General features: G+C 41.2%; 1 protein-coding gene across 4 annotated transcripts in view; it reads left to right on the top strand.

The window, feature by feature from the left end:
• STAC (SH3 and cysteine rich domain) overlaps window positions 1-27,380 on the top strand; it is a 353,446-nt gene that overhangs the window by 112,540 nt on the left and 213,526 nt on the right. For all 4 annotated transcript variants that reach the window (XM_059879684.1, XM_059879685.1, XM_059879687.1 and 1 more), the window contains exon 3: window positions 6,197-6,339. In XM_059879684.1, the coding sequence (XP_059735667.1) occupies window positions 6,337-6,339 (3 nt within the window). In that variant the 5' untranslated portion in view covers window positions 6,197-6,336. The remainder of the gene's footprint in view (window positions 1-6,196; window positions 6,340-27,380) is intronic.

A 27,380-nucleotide genomic window follows, 5' to 3' on the forward strand; every position in this document is an offset into this window, starting at 1 on the left:
CCTAGGTGAGTTATTCTGTTCCTCATGAGCATCCCATGTTTTCCATCCAATGAAATAGTACAGCGGAGCAGTTGAGAACCCACACTCTGAACCCTGCCTGCTGACTTTCAAATTCCAGCTCCTGTATTTACTAGCTCTGTGACCTTGTTAAAGTACAATCACTTAACCTCTCTGTGCCCCAGTTATGCCAATTATATCCATAAAATCAGGTAATAAAAGTATTTCACTTACAGAATGAATTTCAGAGTAAGATTAGTTAATATGTATAGGTTTAGAACAAAAATCTGGCCAGCAGTACCACACAGATGCTTGTTATTTTATCAGCTGCTGTGGTGGCCTCTCCATTTTTACCTACCCGAGTCTTCTCATCTATCCATGCACATGCAATGTGCCTCTCTTCTGTTATGCTGTCTAGCACATGGGATGTAATCTTTTCTGCCTTAAAACCCCCATAATGTTTAGACTTTTACTTAGCATAGTGAAGTGAGTGAAGTCGCTCAGTCGTGCCTGACTCTTTGCGACCCCATGGACAGTAGCCTGCACCAAGCTCCTCCGTCCATGGGATTTTCTAGGCAAGAGTACTAGAGAGGGTTGCTGTTTCCTTCTCCAGGGAATCTTCCTGACCCAGGGATCGAATCCAGGTCTCCCACATTGTAGACAGACGCTTTATTGTCTGAACCATTACTTAGCATAGAATTGTTTATTTTGCAAATTATAAGGAATAAATGGATGTTTCTATTGAAATTATATGGGAAAGCATTTTCTTTTCAACATGCATTTGAAAAGTTTCTACAGATGTGTATTACTTTATAGCTGGTGGTACAGTGGGAAGACTTGCTACTCAAGGTGTGCTGCATGGACCAACAGCAACTATGTCACCTGAGGCCCAGTCAGAAATTCTGGAACACAAGCCCCTCCCCAGACCTGCTTCACCAGGATCTGCATTTTACAAGGTCCTTACACACTGAAGCACTAGTGTAAAGCTTTAGAACTTGGCCTAGATAAATTGGATCCAGCTATGTGGTTTGGTGACAAGAAAGATCTATGTAATCACGAAAGCTACATGATACTAAGAAACCTCTTTTAATATATAACAAAGCTGAAACATGAATCCAGATCTCTGAATCCAAAAACTCAACCATTAATCCATTAATCTATAATCTATGTAGTCTTATAAGACTTGTAGTCTTACTCCTTGGAAGGAAAGTTATGACCAACCTAGATAGCATATTCAAAATCAGAGACATTACTTTACCAACAAAGGTCTGTCTAGTCAAGGCTATGGTTTTTCCAGTGGTCATGTATGGATGTGAGAGTTGGACTGTGAAGAAAGCTGAGCACTGAAGAATTGATGCTTTTGAACTGTGGTGTTGGAGAAGACTCTTGAGAGTCCCTTGGACTGCAAGGAGATCCAACCAGTCCATTCTGAAGGAGATCAGCCCTGGGATTTCTTTGGAAGGAATGATGCAAAGCTGAAACTCCAGTACTTTGGCCACCTCATGCGAAGAGTTGACTTATTGGAAAAGACTCTGATGCTGGGAGGGTTTGAGGGCAGGAGGAGAAGGGGACGACAGAGGATGAGATGGCTGGATGGCATCACTGACTCGATGGACGTGAGTCTGAGTGAACTCCGGAGTTGGTGATGGACAGGGAGGCCTGGCGTGCTGCGATTCATGGGGTAGCAAAGAGTCGGACACGACTGAGTGACTGAACTGAACTGAACTGACTGATGTAGTCTTGTGGAGAAGGCAATGGCAGCCCACTCCAGTACTCTTGCCTGGAAAATCCCATGGATGGAGGAGCCTGGTAGGCTGCAGTCCATGGGGTCACTAAGAGTTGGACACGACTGAGCAACTTCACTTTCACTTTCACTTTCATGCATTGGAGAAGGAAATGGCAACCCACTGCAGTGTTCTTGCCTGGAGAATCCCAAGGATGGGGGAGCCTGGTGGGCTGCCGTCTATGGGGTCGCACAGAGTCGGATATGACTGAAGCGACTTAGCAGCAGCAGCAGCATGTAATCTTGATTAGATCTATTGCTTAACCTTTCAAAACAGTAAGATGTTTACAATGTTAATGTCAACATGGGGCTCAAGTCCCAGCTTCACCACAAACTAGTGTTAATAGAGGAAACTCCTGTTTTTAGGAGTTTCTGCTGGCTTAAGAATGCATGAAGAGTTCACATAATTGCTTTGGGTCAGTGACTGTCGGGTCTCTGGTTTTACAAGGGAAGGGCAGTAGAGAGGGAGCTGGGAAAGCATGAAGGGCATGTCACCCACACTCTCCCTTGTCTCTCTTCAAAGGTATACATGCAGTTACTCTATTTATTTATTTATTTGGCTGTGCTGGATCTTCCTTGTTGCGTGGCGGGCTTTCTGTAGTTGCAGTTACTCTCCAGTTGTGGTGCTCGAGCTTCTTATTCCATTGGCATCTCTTGTTGCAGAGCATGGGCTCTAGGCACATGGGCTTCAGTAGCTGTGGTGCACAGGCTTAGTTGCTCTGTGGCATGTGAAACCTGCCGGGACCAGGGGTCGAACCCGTGTGCCCTGCACTGGTAGGTGGATTCTTAACCACTGAGCCACCAAGGAAGTTACCCTTAAGGATTGGACAACTTTATTTTTAAGTACACCAAAGGCTGAATTTCTATTAAGGTATTTTGCTTGAGAAAAAAAATAGATTTTAATTTATTGTTTATTAAAACTGAGTAATTTTAATTTCTTGCATTTTGTGAAAGTCTTAGTTTTTCTTCTGATTTTCAAAATGCTGCTGAGCTCCATAGGCTTAAATAATGTTTGTTCTTTACATCATGTTTCATGCTGTATTTGTTGTGCTTTTGAAGTTGGCTTCCCTAGGAGGAAGAACAAAGAGATTACTCAACATTTCCTAATTTTAATGCTCAGAATGAACCCTCTAGCACTCCAGTACACAGGAACATGAAAAAAGGCTGGCAAAGAAACATACTTTGCTTCCGTGGAGGGCCATGGCTTAGTGAAATTGCTGGTGCTAATCAGAGTGGCCTTGGTTTAGAGGGTGGCAGGGAGAGGGCTTAGGGAGGAATTTTCAGGGTAGGTTCAGAGTGCTCAGTCAGTCAGTCGTGTCTGACTCTTTGCAACCCCCTGGACTGTAGTCCACCAGGCTCCTCTGTCCATGGGATTTTCCAGGCAAGAATACTGGAGTGGGTTGCCATTTCCTTCTCCAGGGATCAGAGTAGGATTTTTAAAAAGCATCACATATCATTTTAAAGCTGCATGTGACCATGAAAACCAGGTAGACCCACCTTCTCACTTCTCCAAGAAGGCAAAGGAGGCCTAGAGAGTTTACCAAGGTCTTGACTGCAAATTTCCTGCATGGCTGGCACTAAAGTAGATTTGAGCAACAACTGATCCCTCTGGGATCATACAGGAATCTAAGAGAGTTACTCAAGTATCTCCCGTGTATATATGAGGTATATATGTTATTAAACTTCTGTTTGTTAAAAAAAAAAAATCTTGGAGCCCTCTACAAAGTCTCCCAGATGGGATAAGGACTGTCTTATCTTGGGATCTGGAGTCTCTCAAAACCATCAAACCTGTTGACACAGAGCTAAATTCAGACATGGGAATGAGTCACCTTGATCCTGGAGCCCGCAGACCTAGGGTAAAGCCTTTGATGGGCACCACGCACTCTTTTGGGTTCCAGACTGGGGCCCCAAAGCTATACTATGCACAGGCCCCAAACCCTCCCAGACTGGAGGGAAATACCCCGTCTCTCATGTCTCTTTCCCTTTATATTATCCAAACCCACACCTATGAGGGACTGCTCTGGGAGTTCAGACTTTCATAGGTAGGTGGAATGGTTAACATTCATCAGTGTCTCTGTTATACTCTGACAAAAAGCCGTGAAGTAGGAATGTTAAGGATCTGGCAACTTCCCTGAAACAGAAGAGGGAAAATACAGGAAACACAGTACACAGAGCTCTACATTGGCCTAATGGCTGTCAATGGCAGAAAAGATAAAACCCAATTAAAATGTCAGGAAATGATTATACTGCATGGGCTAATATTATTTCCCATTTAAACTTCACATTGAATATCTAAAATGTCATCAGTGCTAAGTGTATTCAGGCCACCTTCACAGGCTTCTCCAGGAGATGTGTGGTGGAAAAGTTTGAGAAGCACTCAAGTAGGCCAATGTCCTCCTTTTGTGGGTAAAGGAAATGAGGCCCAGGCCTGCTCTCTGGGGTTGTAAATATCACCAGTGGCAGATCCAGGTCACAGGTGAGTGGATGAAGGCCTCAGAGTTTGCAGTGAGCTTGGGGAAACCGCAGCACTTACTTCAGTCCATAAAAGGAGGCCCCTGGAGCCCAATGTACACCTGAACACATTGGGCTTCCTCACCCCAGCCAGAGCCTGCCGTTCATGGCTTAGTTCTTGTAGCCACATCACCTGTCCCACCGATGGCAGCAGCACAAGAGACCAGGCCTGAGACGAATGCTGTAGCTAGAACTAATTATTTACCTTTCCCTCTGCCACCAGAACAAATTACTTCATCCTTAAATACCCATCACTATCTCAACCACCCAGGTCACCCATTAACACTGGGACATTTCCTCACAGGGCTCTATACATCGGTAACCTAACAAATTCCAACTCCTTTTTAAAAAATATTTTTATTTATTTAATTAGTTATCTGGCTGGACTGGATCTCAGTTGCAGCCTGTGGGATCTTTTAACTGTGGCATGAGAACTCTTAGTTCTGGCATGTGGGATCTAGTTCCCTGAACTTGGGCCCCCTGCATTGGGAGCGTCGAGTCTTAGCCACTGGACCATCAGGAGAGTTCCAACAAATTTCTACTCTTTACTAAGTTCCCAAACCTTTCTATCATGCTTTCCGGAATAGTCTATCTGACATCAACAAAACTCCTTATCTTCTCACACCTGTTCTTTAAGATTTCCTTAGCCTCTCAGATTTACTGGCACCTGACCTGCTCCATGGAGTCTGCTTATTTGGGACCCCTTTGAGTGGTACCTACTTTTCTCTCTCACAGCCTGAGTACCACAGGCTGTTGGAGAATGTTCAGTGGCATCCTTAATGCTTAGTGCTCTCTCTTTACTTTTCTCCAAGACCCACAGAAAAATATCTTTCAATGCACCTGCCATCAGACCATACAATCCACTACCCTTCTGCTTAGGTCTGAATATTTATGTATCCCAAATTTTTATGTGTTAAAATTCCAAAGCGTAAATGATGGTATTAGGAGGCAGGACCTTTGGGAGGCACTTAGGTAATGAGGTTGGAACCCTCCTGAATGGCATTAGTGTCTTTATGAAAAAGACCCCACAGGGCTCCTGAGACCCTTCTGCCTGGTGAGGAATACAAGAAATTGGCAGCCAGAAGAGGGCCTTCACCAGAACCTGACCATGCTGACACCCTGATCTTGGGCATCTAACCTCCAGAACTGTGAGAAATTTCAGTTGTTTAGAAGCCACTCAGTTTCTGGTACTTGTTATAGCAGCTGAACACACTAAGACACCTTCCTGGTTTTCATTTTTCTGACTCCTGGCCACTCCTTTCAGTGGAAGATATTTAGAAAGTGGCACATCACCAAGTATTGCTGTCATTCTTTTTGATGTTTTTATAACCTATCAAAATAAAAGAAAATCACAAAATAAGGGAAAGGGGAGAGGGACAGAGAAAATGGAGTATAAATAACAAGCCCCTTAATTGATGGAACAGAGATGGCTAAATACAGCTTGAGCTGGTGGTGATGGCAGTGATGTGGTGTGAAGACCCAAAGAAGCAAATTCACTCCTGCCACAGCCACATCCTATCTCCAAATGTACACAATCTTGTTGCATCAGGTACTTCTGAAGTTGGGGAAGCCAGATATCAGTAAAAACAGTGAACTTAGTTGAAAGTTTGATGAAGGAGCAGTGAGAAATGTGGATCTTCCCCTCTTTCCTACAAAGCTGGGTGACTTGCCTTTTCCTCTCCATGGAAGAAGACTGGATGTTGACTCTCTCAAGATCTTAACTTTAAAAAGACCGTGCCTTCAGAATGTGAGGCACAAAGAAGGTTAGGACCAATATTCTAGAACTGAAAGCAAGAGATTGAGCAGCAATTTTCCTGTTAAAAAGGGAGCCCCCAGCTCCCTATCCCTGTTTAAATCCCAAATTGGTAAATCAGCTTTATATAACATACTGGTATTCCTCTCTAGGGAAACAAGCCTGCTCAAGATAAAAAAATCTTCAAGACCTCTCACCATAGACTTTGAGAGGCCCCACATGTAAGTGGCCCAGCCTCCGCCTGGTCAGTTGATAATGAAGTCCACCTTCACCATCATCCCCTGGAAAACACATGGTGAGTTTCCAAATAGTTTAATGTATGTTGCTAAGAGCCAAAGATGGCCATGTATTTGGGAAGACATTTAATATGGACAGAAATAAAATTCAAAAAACAGAGAAAAGAATGTAGAAGAAAAAAAGACCACACTTAGAGCTGGAAAAAAACAAAGAATTAATTAATAATAAAAAGGAAAAATGATGATTATTATTAAAAATGATTATTATTTCTGTTACTTTCCAAGTGGATATAATAATAGAAAGACTGTGGAGAGGAATAAATATCAGAAATAAAAATGATAATAGCATAAACTTAAAGTACAGTAGGCATACTTAAAGATAAGGAAGTAGAACACAAAGAAGGGAGTAACATTAGGAGGAAAAAATTAGAGATGTGTCTCATGTCTGTCAAGGATAAATACTTGGCAATAATAACATACACAGAAAGCACACAGTGAACTAAAGACCAAACTCTGGATAATAATTACATTGTGAAAATTATTAACTCATTCATTAATTATGCTCCTGATCACATTTAAATATGAAGTCAATTTTATAAGAATTTTTCTTTCATTTTTCCAGTGACCTTTAGTCCAAGTATACCAGTTTACTACAATATTTAACATCATGTGCATTGTGTTCTTCATATCTCCATGCTGATGGTAGAATGGTCACAGTAATGGATTTAAAATTCAAATAAACTTTGCAGTTTTCCTTTATAAACATGTCTAATTGAGGCAAAAGTCCTTAACCAGTCAAATAATCAATATTAACAGTTTTAAAGCTCTGTGCTGTGTGCACTGGAGTAAATATATGTGTTAAGTACTTTTGTCAAGATTCAATATCTTGTGTCTGCTTATTTTAGAGACAGATTGACAACTCAAAAGCAATGAAAACAATCAAATTTATTTATTTATTTAGAAATATATTTTATCTTACTCTTCTCTATTTAAAGGTTAGTTATATTTTAAAAGAAATTGTGGGTGTTGCCATTTATTTAATAATAGAATTAACAGAACCAAAGAGGGATTTGGAGACAAGATAAATGAGGTATTGGTGAAGTAATCGCTCCCTTGTGGCTCAATCATTAAAGACTCTAAGCCAATGAGCTGTGTGAAGGCTTTCCATCGATGCTTTTCCAGGCACTAAATTTGCATGTGATATAAACATCCTATTTATAGCATATGATTACTGGAGGCTCAATGAGCCATTTGAATGGCAAACAGTTAATAGATTACTTTCTGTCCATCTGTTTTACTCATGTGGTATTTGTTAGGAAAAGTTTAATTGCTCCAGTGTTCTTTTGAATAATTAAATTGCTTGTTTGCTGTATTTGCCCGTGATAAAAAGAATGGCTGAAAATAATTCATCGTGAAGTTGAGTAATAGCCATGACTTTGTGTTACAGGAACATAACTACCTTGGAAATTTTTAAATATTCTATTTCAGTTCAATTCAAGTTGAGTAAACAGAGTATCCGTATGGGGCAAACATGTGCTACTACAGTTTCTCATACTATGTTCTTAGTACCATCAGTTATTTCAGAGCTGAGATTCTTAAAAGTTCAGCTATCTTTCTTGAACCAAAGTTTCTTCTGAGAAACTAGCCCTCCTAGACAAATATGACAGATTATGAGTAGTCTTAGGGGACAGGGAAGCCATCTGAGTCACTGCCACATCATCTCATGGCTGGGCAGAGATTTAATCAGTTCCAACAAGATGAGTAAGATGAGTGCTCTTGAAACAGAGGATGTGATGGCCCACTGGGGATCAGGACACGCATCAGAGATGTGCTCACAGATAATCAGAGCAGATATCAGCATTTGCTTATGTCTAAAATCCTAAAAGATTTTCTTCTCAAGTTATCCTCTATCCATTATTGTGTCAAGGACTGAGCACCATCACTTTCTTCTTAGCTAGATCTTTCCAGGAATGTTGTGAGGATTAAACTCATTTGTTCATCGACACAGTCATTAATACAAAATTATCATTGACTGCCCAACCTGTGCCAGTCATTATTCTAGGTAGGTGCTCATAATTTAAACAAATGTAAATAGATTTGTTTACAAATGTCCCACTCCACCCAATGCTAACATTCAGGGGCTCAGAATAAGAGTACAGATGGGATATGTCTAGGTAGTAAATAGTTAGACATCAAGTTAACAAATGCCTGAATTTGTGTGTTTTATCATCCTCACTACAAATATACCTTTATGATATTCACATTCAAATTTAGAATTCTGAAACTCCCTGCTAGAACATGGCAATGCAGGGAGAGAAGCCCGCCCCCAGCCTCTGGCCCCACCTGGAGCCCACCTTCCCCTCCTGTCACCCCTGCCTTGCATTGCCCCAGTGTTCTGCAACTGTGTGGAATCTTCTGAGCTTGTCCAAGTTCAATCTATGCTTTCTGACAACAGTTCTTGAGCATAAGGGTATAATCAGAATGACACCAATGTAGGCCTTGGTAGCAAGTTCAGGATCACTTGAAAAAGGAATTCCAAGGTCCTCATGTATGGAGAGTGGTCTAGAAAGGGAGACTTGGTTCTCTGGGTAAGCAGATCCTCCCTTTAGCCCACCAGGGGTCAGTCAGCATTGGAGCCTGCAACTCCAATAGGGCAGATCCTGATTGAATAACCACGGGTGGGGGTACCAATTAATAAAATGGGTCTCCTACCCTAGTGGACCTTTCTTACCAGTCTTATAGACTTTGCCTTTTCTTCTGTGGTAGTGAAGCCATCTGAACCTGGAGTTTTCCTTTTAGGGATTTTTTTTTTTTTTTTTTTGCAGGGGGGTACTATGAGTTCAATTATTCCAGTAGGTACAGTTCTATTCAGGTTATCTATCTATCCTTAGTGAGTTTGGGTAGTTCGTGGCTTTCAAAGAATTACTCTGTTTTGTTTAAATTGTTGAATTTATGTGCTTAGAATTGGTCATAATATTTTCCTGTGCTTAGTTACTCAATCATGTCCAATTCTTTTGAGATCCCATGGACTGTAGCCCACCAGGCTCCTCTGTCCATGGGATTTTTCAGTTGAGAATTCTGGAGTGGTTGCCATTTCCTCCTCCAGGGGTATATTCCTGACCCGGGGATCGAATCCACATCTTGTGTGTCTCCTGCATTGCAGGTGGATTCTTTACCCGTTTCTTACTACCCTTTTTAATGTATTGTGAAGTCTCTAGTGATATCCCTTCTCATTGCTGATGATGGTATTCTCCTTTTTGCTTTGTGAGTCTGGTTACAGGTATATCAATTTTATTTATCTTTGGCAAAATTGTTGCCATTGTTTTTCTCTGTTGTTACTGTTTTTAATTTAATTGACTTTTGCTCTTATCTATATGATTGTCTTCCTTCCTCTTTTGTTTTTCTTTTTTTAGTTTCTTCATATAGAAATTTAGGTTGTTGATTTGAAATCTTCTTTTATAATACAAACTGACATGAGTTGAAATGTGTTCCCCCAAAATTCATATCTAAAATTCTAACCCCCACCCACTTCAATACTCTTGCCTGGAAAATCCCATGGACAGAGGAGCCTGGTAGGCTGCAGTCCATGGGGTCTCGAAGAGTCGGACACGACTGAGCGACTTCACTTTCACTTTTCACTTTGATACATTGGAGAAGGAAATGGCAACCCACTCCAGTGTTCTTGCCTGGAGAATCCCAGGGACGGGGGAGCCTGGTGGGCTGCCGTCTATGGGGTCGCACAGAGTCGGACACAACTGAAGCGACTTAGCAGCAGCAGCAGCAGCAGCAGTACCTCAGAATGTGACCTTATTTGGAAATAGTCTTTGCAGATGTAATTAGTTGAGGCAGGATGAACTCATTCTGGAGTAGGATGGTCCCTAAGTCAATATGGTGGTGTCCTTATAGAAGGGAAGTTTGGATATACACATGCATACAGGGAGAGCATCGTTATGAACACAAAAATACCCATCTACTAGACAAGGAGTGAAGCCAGAAACAGAGCCCTCCCTCACAGCGCTCAGAAGGAACCAACCCTGAGAACTTATTGACTTCCTACATCCAAAATGAAAGCCCTCAACACTGTGACAGTGAACTTATCTTGTTTAAGCCACTCAATTTGTGCTACTTTGTTACAATAGCCCTGGCAAACTGAACGTTAACTTTTAACACTATAAACTTTCTTCTAAAGTACTGTTTTAACAAATTTTGCTATTTTTAATTTTTATTTTTGTTCTGACAAAATATTTTATGATTTTCCTTGAGACTTCCTCTTTGGTCCCTGGATTATTTAGAAGTGTGCTGTTTTCTTTCCAAAAAATTCTATTTTTTTTCAGTTAACATTCTATTATTATTTATTTCATTATTTCCAGTAAATTTAGAGAACAAAATTTATAAGATTTCAATTCTTCAAAAAGTTTTGATTTGTTTCATGATGCAGGATGACTCCTGCTAAGTTTTCCATTTGAACTGAGAAAGATTGTAATCTGCTCTTGTTGGGTACAATGGTCTGTAAGTTTCAATTAAATTCAAGATTGTTAAGGGTGTGCCTTTTACCTCTTGCTGATTTTTCTCTCGCTTTCACTATTGATTATTTTAGAAAATAGAATTTCAAAACTCTGCAACTCAAATTGTGGATCTAATCTATCCATTTTGCCTTTCAGTTCTGTCAGCTTCTGCATCATGTATTTTGAAGCACTCTTAAGAGGGGCATCAGTTCAGTTCAGTTCAGTTCAGTCGCTCAGTCGTGTCCGACTCTTTGCGACCCCATGAATCACAGCATGCCAGGCCTCCCTGTCCATCACCAACTCCCGGAGTTCACTTAGACTCACGTCCATCGAGTCAGTGATACCATCCAGCCATCTCATCCTCTGTCATCCCCTTCTCCTCCTGCCCCCAATCCCCCCCAGCATCAGAGTCTTTTCCAGTAAGTCAACTCTTCGCATGAGGTGGCCAAAGTACTGGAGATTCAGCTTTAACATCGTTCCTTCCAAAGAAATCCCAGGGCTGATCTCCTTCAGAATGGACTGGTTGGATCTCCTTGCAGTCCAAGGGACTCTCAAGAGTCTTCTCCAACACCACAGTTCAAAAGCATCAATTCTTCAGCGCTCAGCTTTCTTCACAGTCCAACTCTCACATCCATACATGACCACTGGAAAAACCATAGCCTTGACTAGACAGACCTTTGTTGGCAAAGTAATGTCTCTGCTTTTGAATATGCTATCTAGGTTGGACATAACTTTCCTTCCAAGGAGTAAGCGTCTTTTAATTTCATGGCTGCAGTCACCATCTGCAGTGATTTTGGAGCCCCCAAAAATAAAGTCTGACACTGTTTCCACTGTTTCCCCATCTATTTCCCATGAAGTGATGGGACCAGATGCCATAATCTTCGTTTTCTGAATGTTGAGCTTTAAGCCAATTTTTTCACTCTCCGCTTTCACTTTCATCAAGAGGCTTTTGAGTTCCTCTTCACTTTCTGCCATAAGGGTGGTGTCATCTGCATATCTGAGGTTATTGATATTACTCCTGGCAATCTTGATTCCAGCTTGTGTTTCTTCCAGTCCAGCGCTTCTCATGATGTACTCTGCATATAAGTTAAATAAGCAGGGTGACAATATACAGCCTTGACGTACTCCTTTTCCTATTTGGAACCAGTCTGTTGTTCCATGTCCAGTTCTAACTGTTGCTTCCTGACCTGCATACAGGTTTCTCAAGAGGCAGGTCAGGTGGTCTGGTATTCCCATCTCTTGAAAGAATTTTCCCCAGTTTATTGTGATCCACACAGTCAAAGGCTTTGGCATAGCAATAAAGCAGAAATAGATGTTTTTCTGGAACTCTCTTGCTTTTTTTCATGATCCAGCAGATGTTGGCAATTTGATCTCTGGTTCCTCTGCCTTTTCTAAAACCAGCTTGAACATCAGGAAGTTCACGGTTCACATATTGCTGAAGCCTGGCTTGGAGAATTTTGAGCATTACTTTACTAGCATGTGAGATGAGTGCATACACATGTGGAAATGTTATGTTTTTCTGGTGAATTGACTGTTGTCACTGTGTAATATACCTCTTATTTCTATTAATTTTCTAAGTTGACATTGATATTAATATACCTACTGCAGCTTATTTATTAGTAGTATTGCTGGGTATATCTTTTTCAATCCTTTTACTTCTAATCTACTGAAACCATTCTGCTTAAAGATCTTGGAAGGGATTCTATTGCCAATGTAATTGTTAAGTTTCTGGTATGAACCAGGTGCTTTCTCAATGCTTCAAATATAGCATGGAGACCACACATTTTTTATGAAGTCCAAAGAGAAAATTTACTTGTTACATAAAATTTGTATTCTGAAGTCTACTTTAACTTCATAAAGTTACCATATATTTATAATATCTCATATTTATCTCTCCTATAAAGTGAGACTGGTGATCTGAACAGGTACTTTTTCTTCAGGGTTTGACTACAGAGGAGACCAGGGGACAGATACTAGCATCCAAAAACCAAGTTAAAAACTGATAATGAGCTTTATCTGCTGGACCTGGCAGCCATGCAATTCTCTGCAGGAATCAAACTGTGTCTAAAGAGCTTTTCTCCCACCAGACTCTTCCTTGTTGTCATTCCATTCTGACCAGCAGTTTACTGATTGTAGTTTCTAACATATAATACCTTTCCATGTGTCAATTTCCAAAATTACAGCTTGTTTTGTGATGATTACAGCTTAGAGGGTTGTTTCCCCTTTCCTTAACACTGTCAGTCTGAAAATCACCATGTAATAAAGGCTATTTCTGTGGAGGTTCCTGCAGATGGCTAATTTCTTAGAGAGATTTATCTTTATTTTCACATTGTACCATTTCCCCAGCCTCATCCTAGATACCAGAATCCATATAGCCTATGAAAGGAAAGGTGTTGGGGAGAGAGAGAACTTGGGCTGTGATGCAGTGTCAACAAAGGCTCCAAGTGATGCCGAAGGATTTCTGAGTTTGGGATGATCCTTCGTAAGTGTCCCATGATGGGAGAAGTGTCCACACCATTATGCCCTGGCCTCAGCCGCTAATGATATATAAACTGCCCTGGGAATGGAGTGTGAGTATGGAAAAGGTTGCTCTGTATAATTGAGATATTGTCTGCTGGCAGAACTCTTAGGAGCTGGGAGAATAAGTCCTTTAATCCTGCCGGCAGATCTGGATGGTCTGTCACAAAGCCCACTGAGGGATAAGCTGAGAACTTGGTCACAAATTTTAGGTGGAGGGCCCTGCCTTAGCTGAAACTCAGCTTCAGAACTGGCCAGGGCAAGGAAAATGCCCTCTGATACTCTGTTAATCTGTGATTCTTTAACCTTTCTCCTTCAGTTTTCTGGAAGCATGATTGGTATGAGCACAGGGATTGGCAAAGCCTGTGAATGGTGAGATGTGGTCTGTGGCCCTGGCTGTGGAAGTTTCAGGGCTATGAGCACAGAGTGAGAAGAAATGATCAGAGAGATTCCTCAGGAGCCTGCTGTGGACAGCTGCCACCTTAGTGATAGCATGTAAAATGCTCTTCTGTTTAAGAATACACATGTCCTTTCACTCGATGCATTGTTAGCTAATTGTCAACTCGCTGATTCATCTATTCATCATTCATTTATTCAGGACACATTTACAGAGCACTCTCTGCCTAGTACTGTATTATATGACAAAAATAAAGAAACAAAATAAGACATAGGCCCTGCCTTAAAGTGCCTTATGTTACACTCAGCACATATGGACATAATTATCTTATCTGGGGTTATTACATTATCTGGGGTTATGTGACCACACTAAGGAGAAAATGCTAAATGACACCAGGAAGATCAGAAAAGTGTTCTTAGTTGAGATACCACTTGCCTTCTGATACCTGTGTCAAAGGACAGTAAGCAAAGAATAGAGAGAGGGAATCTTTGTGCTTCTAATACTCATGTATTACATACCTGCCTTGGATGCTGGGAAAATATAAAATCCTGTAAAAAGCCTCTTGATGAAAGTGAAAGAGGAGAGTGAAAAAGTTGGCTTAAAGCTCAACATTCAGAAAACTAAGATCATGGCATCCGGTCCCATCACTTCATGGGAAATAGATGGGGAAACAGTGGAAACAGTGTCAGACTTTATTTTTGGGGGCTCCAAAATCACTGCAGATGGTGACTGCAGCCATGAAATTAAAAGACGCTTACTCCTTGGAAGGAAAGCTATGACCAACCTAGATAGCATATTCAAAAGCAGAGACATTACTTTGCCAACAAAGGTCTGTCTAGTCAAGGCTATGGTTTTTCCAGTGGTCATGTATGGATGTGAGAGTTGGACTGTGAAGAAAGCTGAGCACCAAAGAATTGATGCTTTTGAACTGTGGTGTTGGAGAAGACTCTTGAGAGTCCCTTGGACTGCAAGGAGATCCGACCAGTCCATTCTGAAGGAGATCAGCCCTGGGATTTCTTTGGAAGGAATGATGCAAAGCTGAAACTCCAGTAATTTGGCCACCTCATGCGAAGAGTTGACTTATTGGAAAAGACTCTGATGCTGGGAGGGATTGGTGGTGGGAGGAGAAGGGGACGACAGAGGATGAGATGGCTGGATGGCGTCACTGACTCGATGGACGTGAGTCTGGGTGAACTCCAGGAGTTGGTGATGGACAGGGAGGCCTGGCGTGCTGAGATTCATGGGGTCACAAAGAGTTGGACACGACTAAGCAACTAAACTGAATTGAATTGAACTGAAAGATGTGGTAGCAACAGAGATACATAAAATTTTGTGATAATTTAGGCTAAGGACTGTGCAAATGTTATATTAATACCTAAATTAATCCTCACGGTATCTAAATCTAAGAAGTGTTATTAATTCCATTAATAAAGAAAAGTGGAAGTGAAGTCTCTGAGTCATGTCTGACTGTTTGCAACCCCATGGACTGTAGCCTACCAGGCTCCTTGGTCCATGGGATTTTCCAGGCATGAATACTGAAGTGGGTTGCCATTTCCTTCTCCAGAGGATCTTTCCAGCCCAGGGATCAAACTTGGGTCTCCCGCATTGTAGGCAGATGCTTTACCGTCTGAGCTACCAGCTGAGCCTAACTAAATAGGTACCATTAATTGATACAAGGGCTTCGCTTGTGGCTCAGCTGGTAAAGAATCCGCCTGCAATGAGGGAGACCTGGGTTCGAACCCTAGGTTGGGAAGCCCCCCGGGAGAAGGGAAAGGCTACCCACTCCAGTATTCTGGCCTAGAGAATTCCATGGACTGTACAGTCTGTGGAGATGCAAAGAGTCAGACACAGCTGAGCGACTTTCACTTTCACTTTTCATTGATACAAGAACCAGGATGCAGGGGCACAGGTTATTGGGAATGAGATTGCGGTTAGGATACGTTGGCATCTCAAGTTCTCATTTTCCTAGTACATTGATGTAGTTCTCGGTGTTAACGGCAGCCATAGCTTCATTTGCATCCCCTAGAGTGAACTGTAGGCCTTCGTCTGGGAGCCTGCGGGGATCGTTGCCTCACCTGCCAGCTTGGCTGACTTAGGATCTCATCAGTGTGTACACAGTGTCCTGGCAATAGTCTTCTGAATGTTTCACATACTGGTATTGCAAACAGGATGTCTTTTCTTTGCTCCCTCCAGGACCTATTTCTACAGTCAGATATGGCTTTTCCCCAGACAGAATACATCTAGTCGTCCCATTGTGTTATCATTCAAGGACACAGCCCACTTCTTTGGACTTTCACTAAATAATAGTAAGGAAAGCTACCAGAGAAAGAGTTTTCTGTGTATGGTTGATTGTGAGGTTGAGCAGAGAGAGGAGGGACAAAATAATTTTTAGGTTTTATTTTTGAGATTGAGGGAGGAATATTTGGAAATGCCTAGAGACAAAAACATCATGCAATATTTGGTAAGATGTTAGGAGGTATCATAGGTACGACTAGAAAAATAAAATGTAAGTGGCTTTTATGGTAAAGGATGTGGAAAGAGAAGTACACTTGCACTCATGTCATTAAAAACCACATAGGCAATAAGAAAGAATTTCCCCTAAAGTCCACAGGAAGATTTTGAAGTATTTCAAGTAGAAAATCAGACTGCTCAAACCATAGAGACTGTTGGATGGAGGTGGGGCAGGACTTCTGATAGGAAGGCCAGTTATAACATGTTGCAGCAATTCACATAAAAGAGAGTTTGTGCTAAAAACGCTTTATGACATCTTCTAACTCCGCTTCAAACACAACACAGCTTCTGGATGAAGAATGCAGCAAAGGAGACCCTAGGATTTCTTGTATCCTTGGAAACACAGATTTTAGTATCAAACACAGGAACTTTGAAACATTTGTTTAGGATGTTCCTTAGGGTTCTCTAAGTGACAAATCATTGCTGAATTTTTGAGGGGCTTAGGAATAATTGCCTTAAAACAGCAAAATGAATTTTCAAATACCAAATTTAAAATGTAAACAAAGTTTGAGATATTTAAGTAAATAGGCAGTTGAGAATAATTCAGCCCCAGTTCTCACAAGGTTTTGATTTCTGAAGTTTGAGGTTATGATTTTTCAAATTACCCAAAACTCTATATATTTAAAGGTGAAAGTAATATGAGCTACCACCAGGCAGTCACTGATGCAGACAGAAACCACTCTTCCACACACACCTGGTATCTCCTGCATGGCTCACTTCTGGCTTCTGGTTCCAGACTGCAGCTCTCCCTGCAGCCAGAGACACCCCGAAACACCAACCTACTCATGCCAGACACCTGCTTAAAGATCTCTGATGCCCACTTGTTGCCCCCAGGACACAATCTTAATACATTGATAAGGTCCTCAGAGTCCTCTCTGGATTGCCCCTGTGGCATTTGCAGCTTCAGCTCTGCCTTCCTGGTACTCCAAAGGACCACAGCCTGGGGGTTCCTCTCACTGGTGCACGCAGCCTTCTGCTGGCCGGTCACGTTCCTCACCGCTCTAAAATGATGACCTATCCCACCACTCCATTTTTTCCCTGTCCTACTAGCCTTTTAACACTCGCCTCACGTTTCTCTAAGTGGAGAAGCCGCCTCCAGGAACCTCTTCTCAGACCTCCCCATCACGGAGCAGGTAGAGGACAGAACAATACTGAGAGTCACTCAAGGAGAGAGTGGCGCAGATCAGCCCTAACCCAGGTGGAGGCAGGTGACGCCACTCAGAGGAGGACTGCCCTCGCGTGCTCCTCAGCTCAAATTTCAAAAGGGACATCCACTAACAACTAAAATGGCTTCATGTTGCCTCCACTAATCAGCCTGCTCAAGGATAGTGCCCAGACTGCCCTCTCCGACAGCTGCCAACTAATCAGTTTATATAAAAAAAAAGCCCAGAACCAAAGAACTATGAACAAGGTTCATCGTGCCCTGATTCCCTGAATTTTGCCTTTTCTCCTCTCTCTTCTCTGTCTCATCAATCCCAATTTAGACTTTGTTTCTCACTCAAACTACAACTGACCTCCTCAAGTGTGAATGCAGTTCAGTTCAGTTCAGTCGCTCAGTCGTGTCCGACTCTTTGCAACCCCATGGACTGCAGCACGCCAGGCCTCCCCCAGTAGATTCCTGAAACCACACATGCTATCAAACCCTGCATGCGTGCATGCTAAGTCACTTCAGTCGTGTCCGACTCTTTGCCACCTATGGACTGTAGCCCCCCAGGCTCCTCTGTCCATGGGGATTCTCCAGGAAAGAATACTGGAGTGGGTTGCCATGCCCTCCTCCAGAGAATCTTTCTGACCCAGGGATCGAACCAACATCTCTTGCATCTCCTGCATTGGCAGGTGGGTTCTTTACCACTAGTGCCAGCTGGGAAGCCCCAAACCCTGCATATACTATTTTTTCCTATACATACTTAACTATGATAAAGTTTAATTTATGTTAGGCACAGCAAGAGATTAGCAGTAATAACTAAAAGTAAAATATAGCAAGCATAACAATATGTGTAATATAAGTTACATGAATGGGGTCTCTCTCTTTCAAAATGTTTTATTGTACTCTACCCACCTTTATTCCTGTGGTGATGTGAGATGATAAAATGTCCATGTGATGAGATGAAGTGAGGCAACTGACACAGTGTTGGGCTACTATTAACCTCTGACAGTAAGTCAGAAGGATCTTCTGCCTTGGGTGATCCTGGCTCATGGAGCAGTGATGTTGATGGTTGGGTGTCAGAAGAAGACAGTGTATTTGGTTGGGGATCCCTGGTCAGAAGGAGGCGGGTGGCACAAGATTTCATCATGCAACTCAGAATGGTGGACAATTTAAAACTTATGCATTATTCATTTCTGAAATTTAACATTTAATATTTTCAGACCACAGTTGACCACAGGTAACTGAAATGGGAAAGCAAAGTAAAACAGCAGTTCACAGGGGACAACTATAATCTCCATGCAAATAGCTAGATAACATGCAAAATAGCTTTCTAAAGGTGTCTGAATAATTCTCTGATAGTACCAAACACACAGTAGAGAGTATTGTCAGTCCTTTTTTTTAGCCAGTACTTTTAAAATAAATCAATTAAAGCTGCAAAATCCAACTAGACACATATTAATTAGTTAGCAAGAAACTTTTCTCTCAGCATTCCTAAAGAATAGGAAATTTGCTTTAATAAAATAATAATGGACTTCAGTAACTCTCTAATTTGTAATTTCTTTTAACTTGTCAAGATTTTTCTTGCTGTTATGTTTCATATTTACTGGTAGGTGAGGTATTGCAATGGAACAGAAGAAAATGTGAATTTAGAGTTTAAATCAGTCTCTCATCATAAGTCTAAGTTTTCTCATCATAAAATAAGCATAATAATTATAACTATATCAAGTTAGATCAAACCAGTCAATCCTAAAGAAAATCAACTCTGAATATTCATTGGAAGGACAGATGTTGAAGCTCCAATACTTTGGCCACCTGATACGAAGAGCAAACTCATTGGAAAAGACCCTGAGGCTGGGAAAGATTGAGGGCAAGAGAAGATGGGAGTGACAGAGGCTGAGATGATTGAATGGCATCACTGACTCATTGGACATGAATTTGACTAAACTCCAGGAGACAGTGAGGGACAGGGAAGCCTGATGTGCTGCAACCCATGGAGTTGCAAAGAGTTGGACTCAACTTAGTGACTGAACAACAACAAAAAGTTATTTTGAGTGTAAATTAAAATTAGCATGTAAACTCTTTGAGAATATTATTGAGACTTTTGTTCTCTGCCTTTGGTAGGATATTCTTATTCTTTAAAGCCACTACTTTGCTTCAGTTAAGTTTAGTTTAGTAGCTCAGTCGTGTCCGACTCTTTGTGGCCCCATAGACAGCAGCATGCCAGGCCTCCCTGTCCATCACCAACTCCCAGAGTTTACTAAAACTCATGTCCATTGAATCAGTGATGCCATCCAACCATCTCATCCTCTGTCATCCCCTTCTCTTTCTGCCTTCAATCTTTCCCAGCATCAGGGTCTTTTCCAATGAGTTGACTTTTTGCATCAGTTGGCCAAAGATTTGGAGCTTCAGCTTCAGCATCAGTCCTTTCAATGAACATTCAGGACTAATTTCCTTTAGGATGGACTGGTTGGATCTCCTTGCTGTCCAAGGGACTCTCAAGAGTCTTCTCCAACTCCACACTTCAAAAGCATCAATTCTTCAGCACTCAGCTTTCTTTATAGTCCAACTCTCACATCCATACATGACTACTGGAAAAACCATAGCCTTAACTAGATGGACCTTTGTTGGCAAAGTAATGTCTCTGCTTTTGAATATGCTGTCTAGGTTGGTCATAACTTTTCTTCCAAAGAGCAAGTGTCTTTTAATTTCATGGCTCCAGTCACCATCTGCAGTGATTTTGGAGCCCCCAAAATTAGTCTGTCACTGTTTCCATTGTTTCCCCATCTATTTCCCATGAAGTGATGGGACCAGATGCCATGATCTTAGTTTTCTGAATGTTGAATTTTAAGCCAACTTTTTCACTCTCCTCTTTCACTTTCATCAAGAGGCTCTTTAGTTCTTTGCTGTCTGCCATAAGGGTGGTGTCATCTGCATATCTGAAGTTATTGATATTTCTCCCAGCAATCTTGATTCCAGCTTGTGCTTCATCCAGTCCAGCATTTCTCATGATATACTCTGCATATAAGTTAAATAAGGAGGGTGACAACATACAGCCATGATACACTCCTTTTCCGATTTGGAACCAGTCTGTTGTTCCATGTCCAGTTCTAACCGTTGCTTCTTGACCTGCATACAGATTTCTCAGGAGGCAGGTCAGGTGGTCTGGTATTCCCATCTCTTTCAGAATTTTCCACAGTTTGTTGTGATCCACACAGTCAAAGGCTTTGGTGTGATTGATAAAGCAGAAGTAGATGTTTTTCTGGAACTCTCTTGCTTTTTTGATGATCCAAAAGATGTTGGCAATTTGATCTCTGGTTCCTCTCCCTTTTCACCTTGATTACATATAATCTATGCATGTTCCTAAGAAAGATGGAACCTTTGTAAGCTACAGTGTGCCCTGAAACCCCCAATATTTATTGCCCCAGGCTGGAAAAGAGTTAATTCATATTATACAGAGGATGACCACAAGTCATATGGTCACACAGGAAAAGATGGAAAGAGGTCACATGTGCCATGTTGCTATGATACCATCTGTTCCAATATGATGATTAATAGACCAGGAGAACAAGCCATAAACATACCTTTTAACATTTAAATACTGAAATGTTGTAAAGAAGACGAGGGCACTGTCTCTTCACTTAACATTAGATCTTCAAGCACCCCATCAATAGAACTTTGGTGGCAGGTTAGTACTGTCACTCCTTTGCAAGTCTGTAAGAGTCTTTCATTATTTCAGTGGTCCTTTAAAAACCAATTAAGAGGTCAGTATTTTCCAAAGCAATTCTGTCAAGCCCAGCAGATAATACTGGAGGATAACAACATAGTTAGCATGAATGCTTAATGGATTAAAAAGTCAGAGAAAATGAAGAGGACTCAAAATTTTAAACTTGAAGGGCCTTAAAGATGTTGTTAGTCTAGTAACATCATTTTATCAATGAAGATATTAAATCCCAGGACAAAGGAGTGATTTACATGAAATCACAAAAAGTGAAAGCCGGAGCATAGTCTTCCTAATGGCTATGGGAATAGTCAGTAGAAAAAAAGCAAAGCAAATAAACTAGGCTTAGAAACTAGCCATCTCATAGCAGAAATTAGGTTATATCTTATTTTCAGTATGATGAGGTTGTAAGGAAATGATTCTCTTGAATCAAATTCACAATAGATAGATTATCAGGACAAAAATGTAAAAACAAAAATAGTGGCAATGCCTTAATAATCAGAACTCTCTAGAAGATATGAGCCAAGGAAAAATAATTCTTTTGGGTCCAGGATGTCTGTGAATTAACACATCTATTTTGAAATATTATCATACATGTATGTCACCACTGCATGTGACTACGGTAGTCACACATTAACATTTTGCCATACTGGGTTCAGATTTCTCTCTTTATTTTTTTAAAATTCTTAAACAGCTGAATATCTACAGCCACACTTCTCTCTTATCCCTTCCCCATCCTTCCCTCCATGCTCAAGCATGTTTTTGTATCTCTACTATGTATCTGTAAACCAATAGGGTTAACACTTTACATAAATCATATTCTAATACGTTTATCATATTATAGCTTCCTTTGTCCCCCTTGACTTTAAGTTGAGAGATTGATTTTGATACAAAGCACCTAGTTCATGTATAATTTCAATTTGAATTAACCTTACAACTAAGAGAAAACTGGAGTTCTTATTTTTGTACTATTGTAATCCCTGTTACAATTAATGTTCTCCTATTTGTCTTCTGGGCACATTTCTTTGTGTGCTCGTGTGTGAGAATTCTTTAGATGTAGCCGCTGAGAAAGATTGTTGATAAGTTGAGAGATGTTCTTCAGCATCAGTAAATACACCCAACTGCCCATTGGAGTAACAATGCCAATTTACATTTCCAAAATAAAAGTATTATAATTTCCACACAGCCTCCTCATTACATGATACAGTTAGTAGGTTGAATAATGGACCTCCACATATGTCCATGCCAAGTCCCTGGAACATCACCTTATAACTTCTAAAGGTACTTTTGATGTAGGTTTGAGATGGGGAGATACTCCTGCATTAATCCACGTAGGCCTGGTCATCACAGGAGTCATTAAAATGAGGACTCGGGAGTCAGAGAAAGAGATGTGAGGATGGAAGAGGTCAGAAGGTCAGAGATTTGAAGATTGTACACTGCTGACTTTGAAGACGGAGGAAAGAGCTACTAGCCAAGGCCACATCTAGAAGCTGGAAAAAGCAAAGTAGATTCTCCTCTGGAGCCTTCAGAAGGAACCAGCCATGCCAATACCCTCACTTTCCCCGAGTGAGATGGGTCTTGGGCAACTGACCTCCCAAACAGTAAAATAATACACTGTGTTTTTTGAAACCACCAAGTTTTTGATGATTTGTTACAACAGCAGTAGGTAAATATTACATGTAATGTTGTCAGACTCGGTGTTTTTTGTTTGTTTGTTTGTTTTGTTTTTGCCAAAATGAGAGTTGTGATGATCTGCATCTACCTACCTGCTAGTTTCCAACAAAGGTCCGTATAGTCAAAGCTATGGTTTTTTCCAGTAGTTGTATGGATGTGAGAATTGGATGATAAAGAAAGTTGAGCACCGAAGAATTGATTCTTTTGAACCATGGTGCTGGAGAAGACTTTTGAGAGTCCTGTGGACAGCAGGGAGATCAAACCAGTCAATCCTAAAGGAAATCAACTCTGAATATTCATTGGCAGGACTGATGCTGAAGCTGAAGCTCCAATACTTTGGCCACCTGATGCAAAGAGCTGACTCATTGGAAAAGACCCTGATGCTGGGAAAGATTGAGGGCCATAGGAAAAGGGGGCAACAGATGATGAGATGGTTGTATGGCATCACCAACTCAATAGACATGAGTTTGAGCAAACCCCGGGAGATAGTAAAGGACAGGTAGATTTCTTGTTTCATCTGCTTTTTCTCCATACAGATAAGCAGTTACACAGTGCCACTTCCTGAATTATCAATTCCTTTGACTTTTTTATGTTATAGAAGGTTTTTAATTACTGGCTTTTATTTTTTTTAATAATTTTATGTTAAAATAATTTATGTTTACAGAAAACTTGTGAAAAAAGTATGAATAGTTCCTGTATAACCCACCTAGTTTTCATTATTGTCAACATTTTCAATTAGTAAGGAACATTTTTCACAATTAATGAACCAATGTTGATATAGTATTTTTAACTAAAGACTATAATGTGTGCATATTTCCTTATTTTCTAATGTTCTGTTTCTATTCCAGAACCCTATCATATCACATGTATTTGTCATGTCTTTTTAGACTCCTCTTGTCTGTAACAGTTTCTCGGACTTTTCTTGTTTTCGATGACCTTGACAGTTTTGAGGAATATTGGACAGGTATTTTGTAGAATGGCCTTCCTGTGGGATTTAGCTGATGTTTTTCTCATAATTGGACTGGGGCTGTAGAGTTTTAGGGGGAAGACATTGAGGTAAAGTGTCTTTCTCGTCCCATCTGTTGAGGGTACATACTTACCATTCTTGGTATTAGCCTTGATCATCTGGCTGCTGCAGTTTTGTCAGATTTCTCCGCTGTAAATTTATTCTTTTACCACTTTCCATACTCTACTTTTTGGAAGAAAGTCTTAGTGTGCACACTTGGATGTGGAATTTATAATCCCTCCTGGAGGACAGAGCATCTACAATGTATTATTTGGAATTTTATGGCATAGGAGATGTATCTTCTTTCTCATTTATTTATTAGTTCAATCACTTATTTATATAGGTATGGATCACAGATGTTTATTTCATACCTTGGGTTTTATTCCAATACTACTTTATGTATGTTGTTTTCCTCAAATTGTTCCAGCTTTGGTCACTGTAAGCTCTTTTAGTAGGCTCCTGTGGCCTTTGTTAGCCACCAATCCATCAGTCCATCCCTCTTTATTCTCTTGCAGTCTTACCTGATACTTAGCAAGTTCTTAACAATAAATTAATGAATACAGTCACAGCCACTCCGTATTCTATTTTATTCATCATTGGAATGGGAATATCTTCCCTCTGGGGTGCCAGAGGAAGTAAAATCTATCTGGCAGTCCTTGTCCACTTCCAGGGGATTCCTGATTCCACTTCTCAGGGGAAAGCCATCTCAATGAATGAGTTCTCTCAATGTGCACAAAGGGCCGTGTGAGGCTTAGGAATGCGTGTTTCCTTGGCAGCTGTCAGGAGGGTGCATTGTTGATTGAACAGGAAAACAAGAACCTTACTGAGAGGATGTTCACCTACTCTGCTACAGTGAATGGGTGTGACTTATGCATTTTATGTCATAAAAATAACATTCTGTAATTTGCATAATAAATTAAGGCTCTACTTGCACATTAGTAAGGAATAAATATGCTGATTAACTGTTGCTCTGTCAGAGGTACATACATCAGGCAGAGGGGACTGGATATGTAAAACCACAGGGTCCATGTGACAGGCAGGTATGGAGATGCTGCAGCGGACAAAGAGCTTCTGGATCCTCATTCAAATGGGACAGTTGTATGGTACTCATTGCGAAAGACCAATCAAAGATAGAAGAACCTAGAAATCAGAGCTCCTGAGGCAGCAAGGCAGAGTTTGAAATAAGAACTGTGAGGACAAATTATTCTAGTTTTAAGAGGATCTGGCTGTTTACTGCCTCTCACGAATCCAAAACATGCCTTTGTCATCATGAATCGTATTACTTGTGGATGAGTGCAGCCCTTGCTCACCTGCCAGAGCTCTGCTGTTTGTCACCTGTGAGGTGGAGAACAAACTCAACTACCCTTCACAAAATGATAATTTTGACTACATTGCAACCCATGGAAGCTTAAAAATTCTGTCTAATGCTTTACCTTCTTCTCCTTTGAGGAAATGGCATTTTCAATGAAGAATGCATACTCATTGTCTCTTTTTTAGAGGTCTGAGATTGCTTTTCCCTGAACATCTGGTGTCTAACTATCACTTTGGAAAGTAAGTTGTTTTGTCCCTATTATACAAATGAAAAATAGCTCAGAGAGCTTAGTTCCTGGCTCAGGGACCCACAGGTGGTAACTGGCAGCATTTCTTTCCCTCTGAGTTCCCTTGACTAAGCTTCTCCAGTCTCATCGATGCCTCTCTCCACTGCCTGGTGAGCTCTGATGAGCCCTTCTTCCTGGAGATGAAATGCTCACTGATGAGTCTTCTTAGGGTGGCTTGTCAGATTTAGCAGATGAAAATACAAGATAACTAATGATTAACTTTTAGTATAAGTACATCCCAAGAAATATTTGTATCTCACGTTTCATCTGGCAATTCTGTTTTAGATAGAACTACAAAGGTACTCATGCACAGGCCCTCCTTAAAGGGAATGACTATGTAGGAATAATTTCTATGTCTCTGGCTGGGAAATTTTTACATGTAGAAATATTCAATCAGTATGTGTTGAATGCATTTCCTAAAGTTAAGATAGACTTACCCTTGTTTGTATATTATACTAAAATCACTTACAAGGATATTTATAATAGAAAAATAACATATTAGAAGTAGATACAAAATAAAAAGGAAATGAAAAGATGGTAGTGAAAATGAACTTGAAACAATGAATACAAAAATCTGAACCTTGAAGACCTCTGCTGCATATAAGAATGGAAGTAACATCTAGTTCTACCACATTCTTTGCTTTAGAATCTTGCCTTTTTTCTAATCTAGGCCTGTTACTACCTGTAAATAGCAAATATCCCATCTGCTCCTCTCATCTTTGCTGTCAGGACTGCAAATCAGCTCTGCTCAGGTTCAGGGACAGGCCAGACCTGAAACCTCAGAAGCCCAGTTCCATCTTCTGGTGACTCAGCCTCACCTCAAGGGCTGCTTGCCTAGATCTGGACATTGTATCTTGGCTCTGGCATCCTGGCAGGCACTCACAGTGCCCTAAATGGGACACTTTAACCTGTGTTCTCAGCAGTCCCATTCAGGACTGGACCCTGTCTGGAACCCAGTAGGTAGCACCACCTTCCTGCTCCAACACGGTCACATTTCATGGGCAGCATGAAGCATCATGTTGCCTTCTCTATGACCTCCACTTCCTTATGCTGCTTATTATCAAGATGTTTTTGTCACCTTTGTTTGGGTACTACTGTTTCAATACACAATCAGGTTGCTCTATTTGGATTCCTTTTACCATTTTTGTACACATATCTCCCTTCAGTGCCCTTGTATTTCCAGTACTAATGCCCATTTCAAAGAGGACTGTCCTCAGGCTTTTGTAGACTCACCCGTACCAAGAAGACCCAGAGTGTCTAGGAATTTACATTCCCTATATCCTGGACAGCCTGCCAGGTCAACCTAGTCTCCCGTTCATTGAAATATTCTTGTGGTATAACTCCCCCATGGTACGGCTTACAATCCGGAACTCTTCTGTGGGATCAGGCTAAGAACAACCCTGTAATACTTTGCTTGGTTTTCTTCCCTCCTTGCTTCCCACTACCTTACTGGTTTCCTCTAGAAGCACTTCCTTAATGAATCACTCGCACTTAATGAATCACTCGAACTTAATGAATCACTCGTGAATCCTTCCTTGGGTTCTACTTCCCGGGAATCCAACCTAAGGCACTCCACTTCATCTCTTCTTGGACTGTCACCTGCTACCTTCTTGGCATGGAGAAGGGCCAAGTCTAGAATCCTCTGGCATGGACCTTCCCAAGTAGAAGGTTTAGTTACAAATCAAGGCAATTTCCAGGCTTCCTAGGTGGCACTAGTGGTAAAGAACTAGGCTGCCAAGGCATGAGACATAAGAGACTTGGGTTCAATCCTTGGGTCAGGAAGATCCTCTGGAGGAGGGCATGGCAACCCAGTCCGGTATTCTTGCCTGGAGAATCCCAATGGACAGAGGAGCCTGGTGGGCTACAGACCATAGGGTCACAAAGAGTTGGGCACAGCTGTAGTAACTTAGCACGCACAAGGTGATTTCCACTTACTGCAGAGGTTTGGTGAGCCCTGATGATGATACAAGAGCAGCTTGTAATCCATAGCCTGGTCTCTTCTTAACTGGAGATGCACCAGTCTTGGG

This window comes from Bos taurus, chromosome 22 (assembly GCF_002263795.3).
Source record: "Bos taurus isolate L1 Dominette 01449 registration number 42190680 breed Hereford chromosome 22, ARS-UCD2.0, whole genome shotgun sequence".
Classification (NCBI taxonomy): Eukaryota; Metazoa; Chordata; class Mammalia; order Artiodactyla; family Bovidae; genus Bos; species Bos taurus.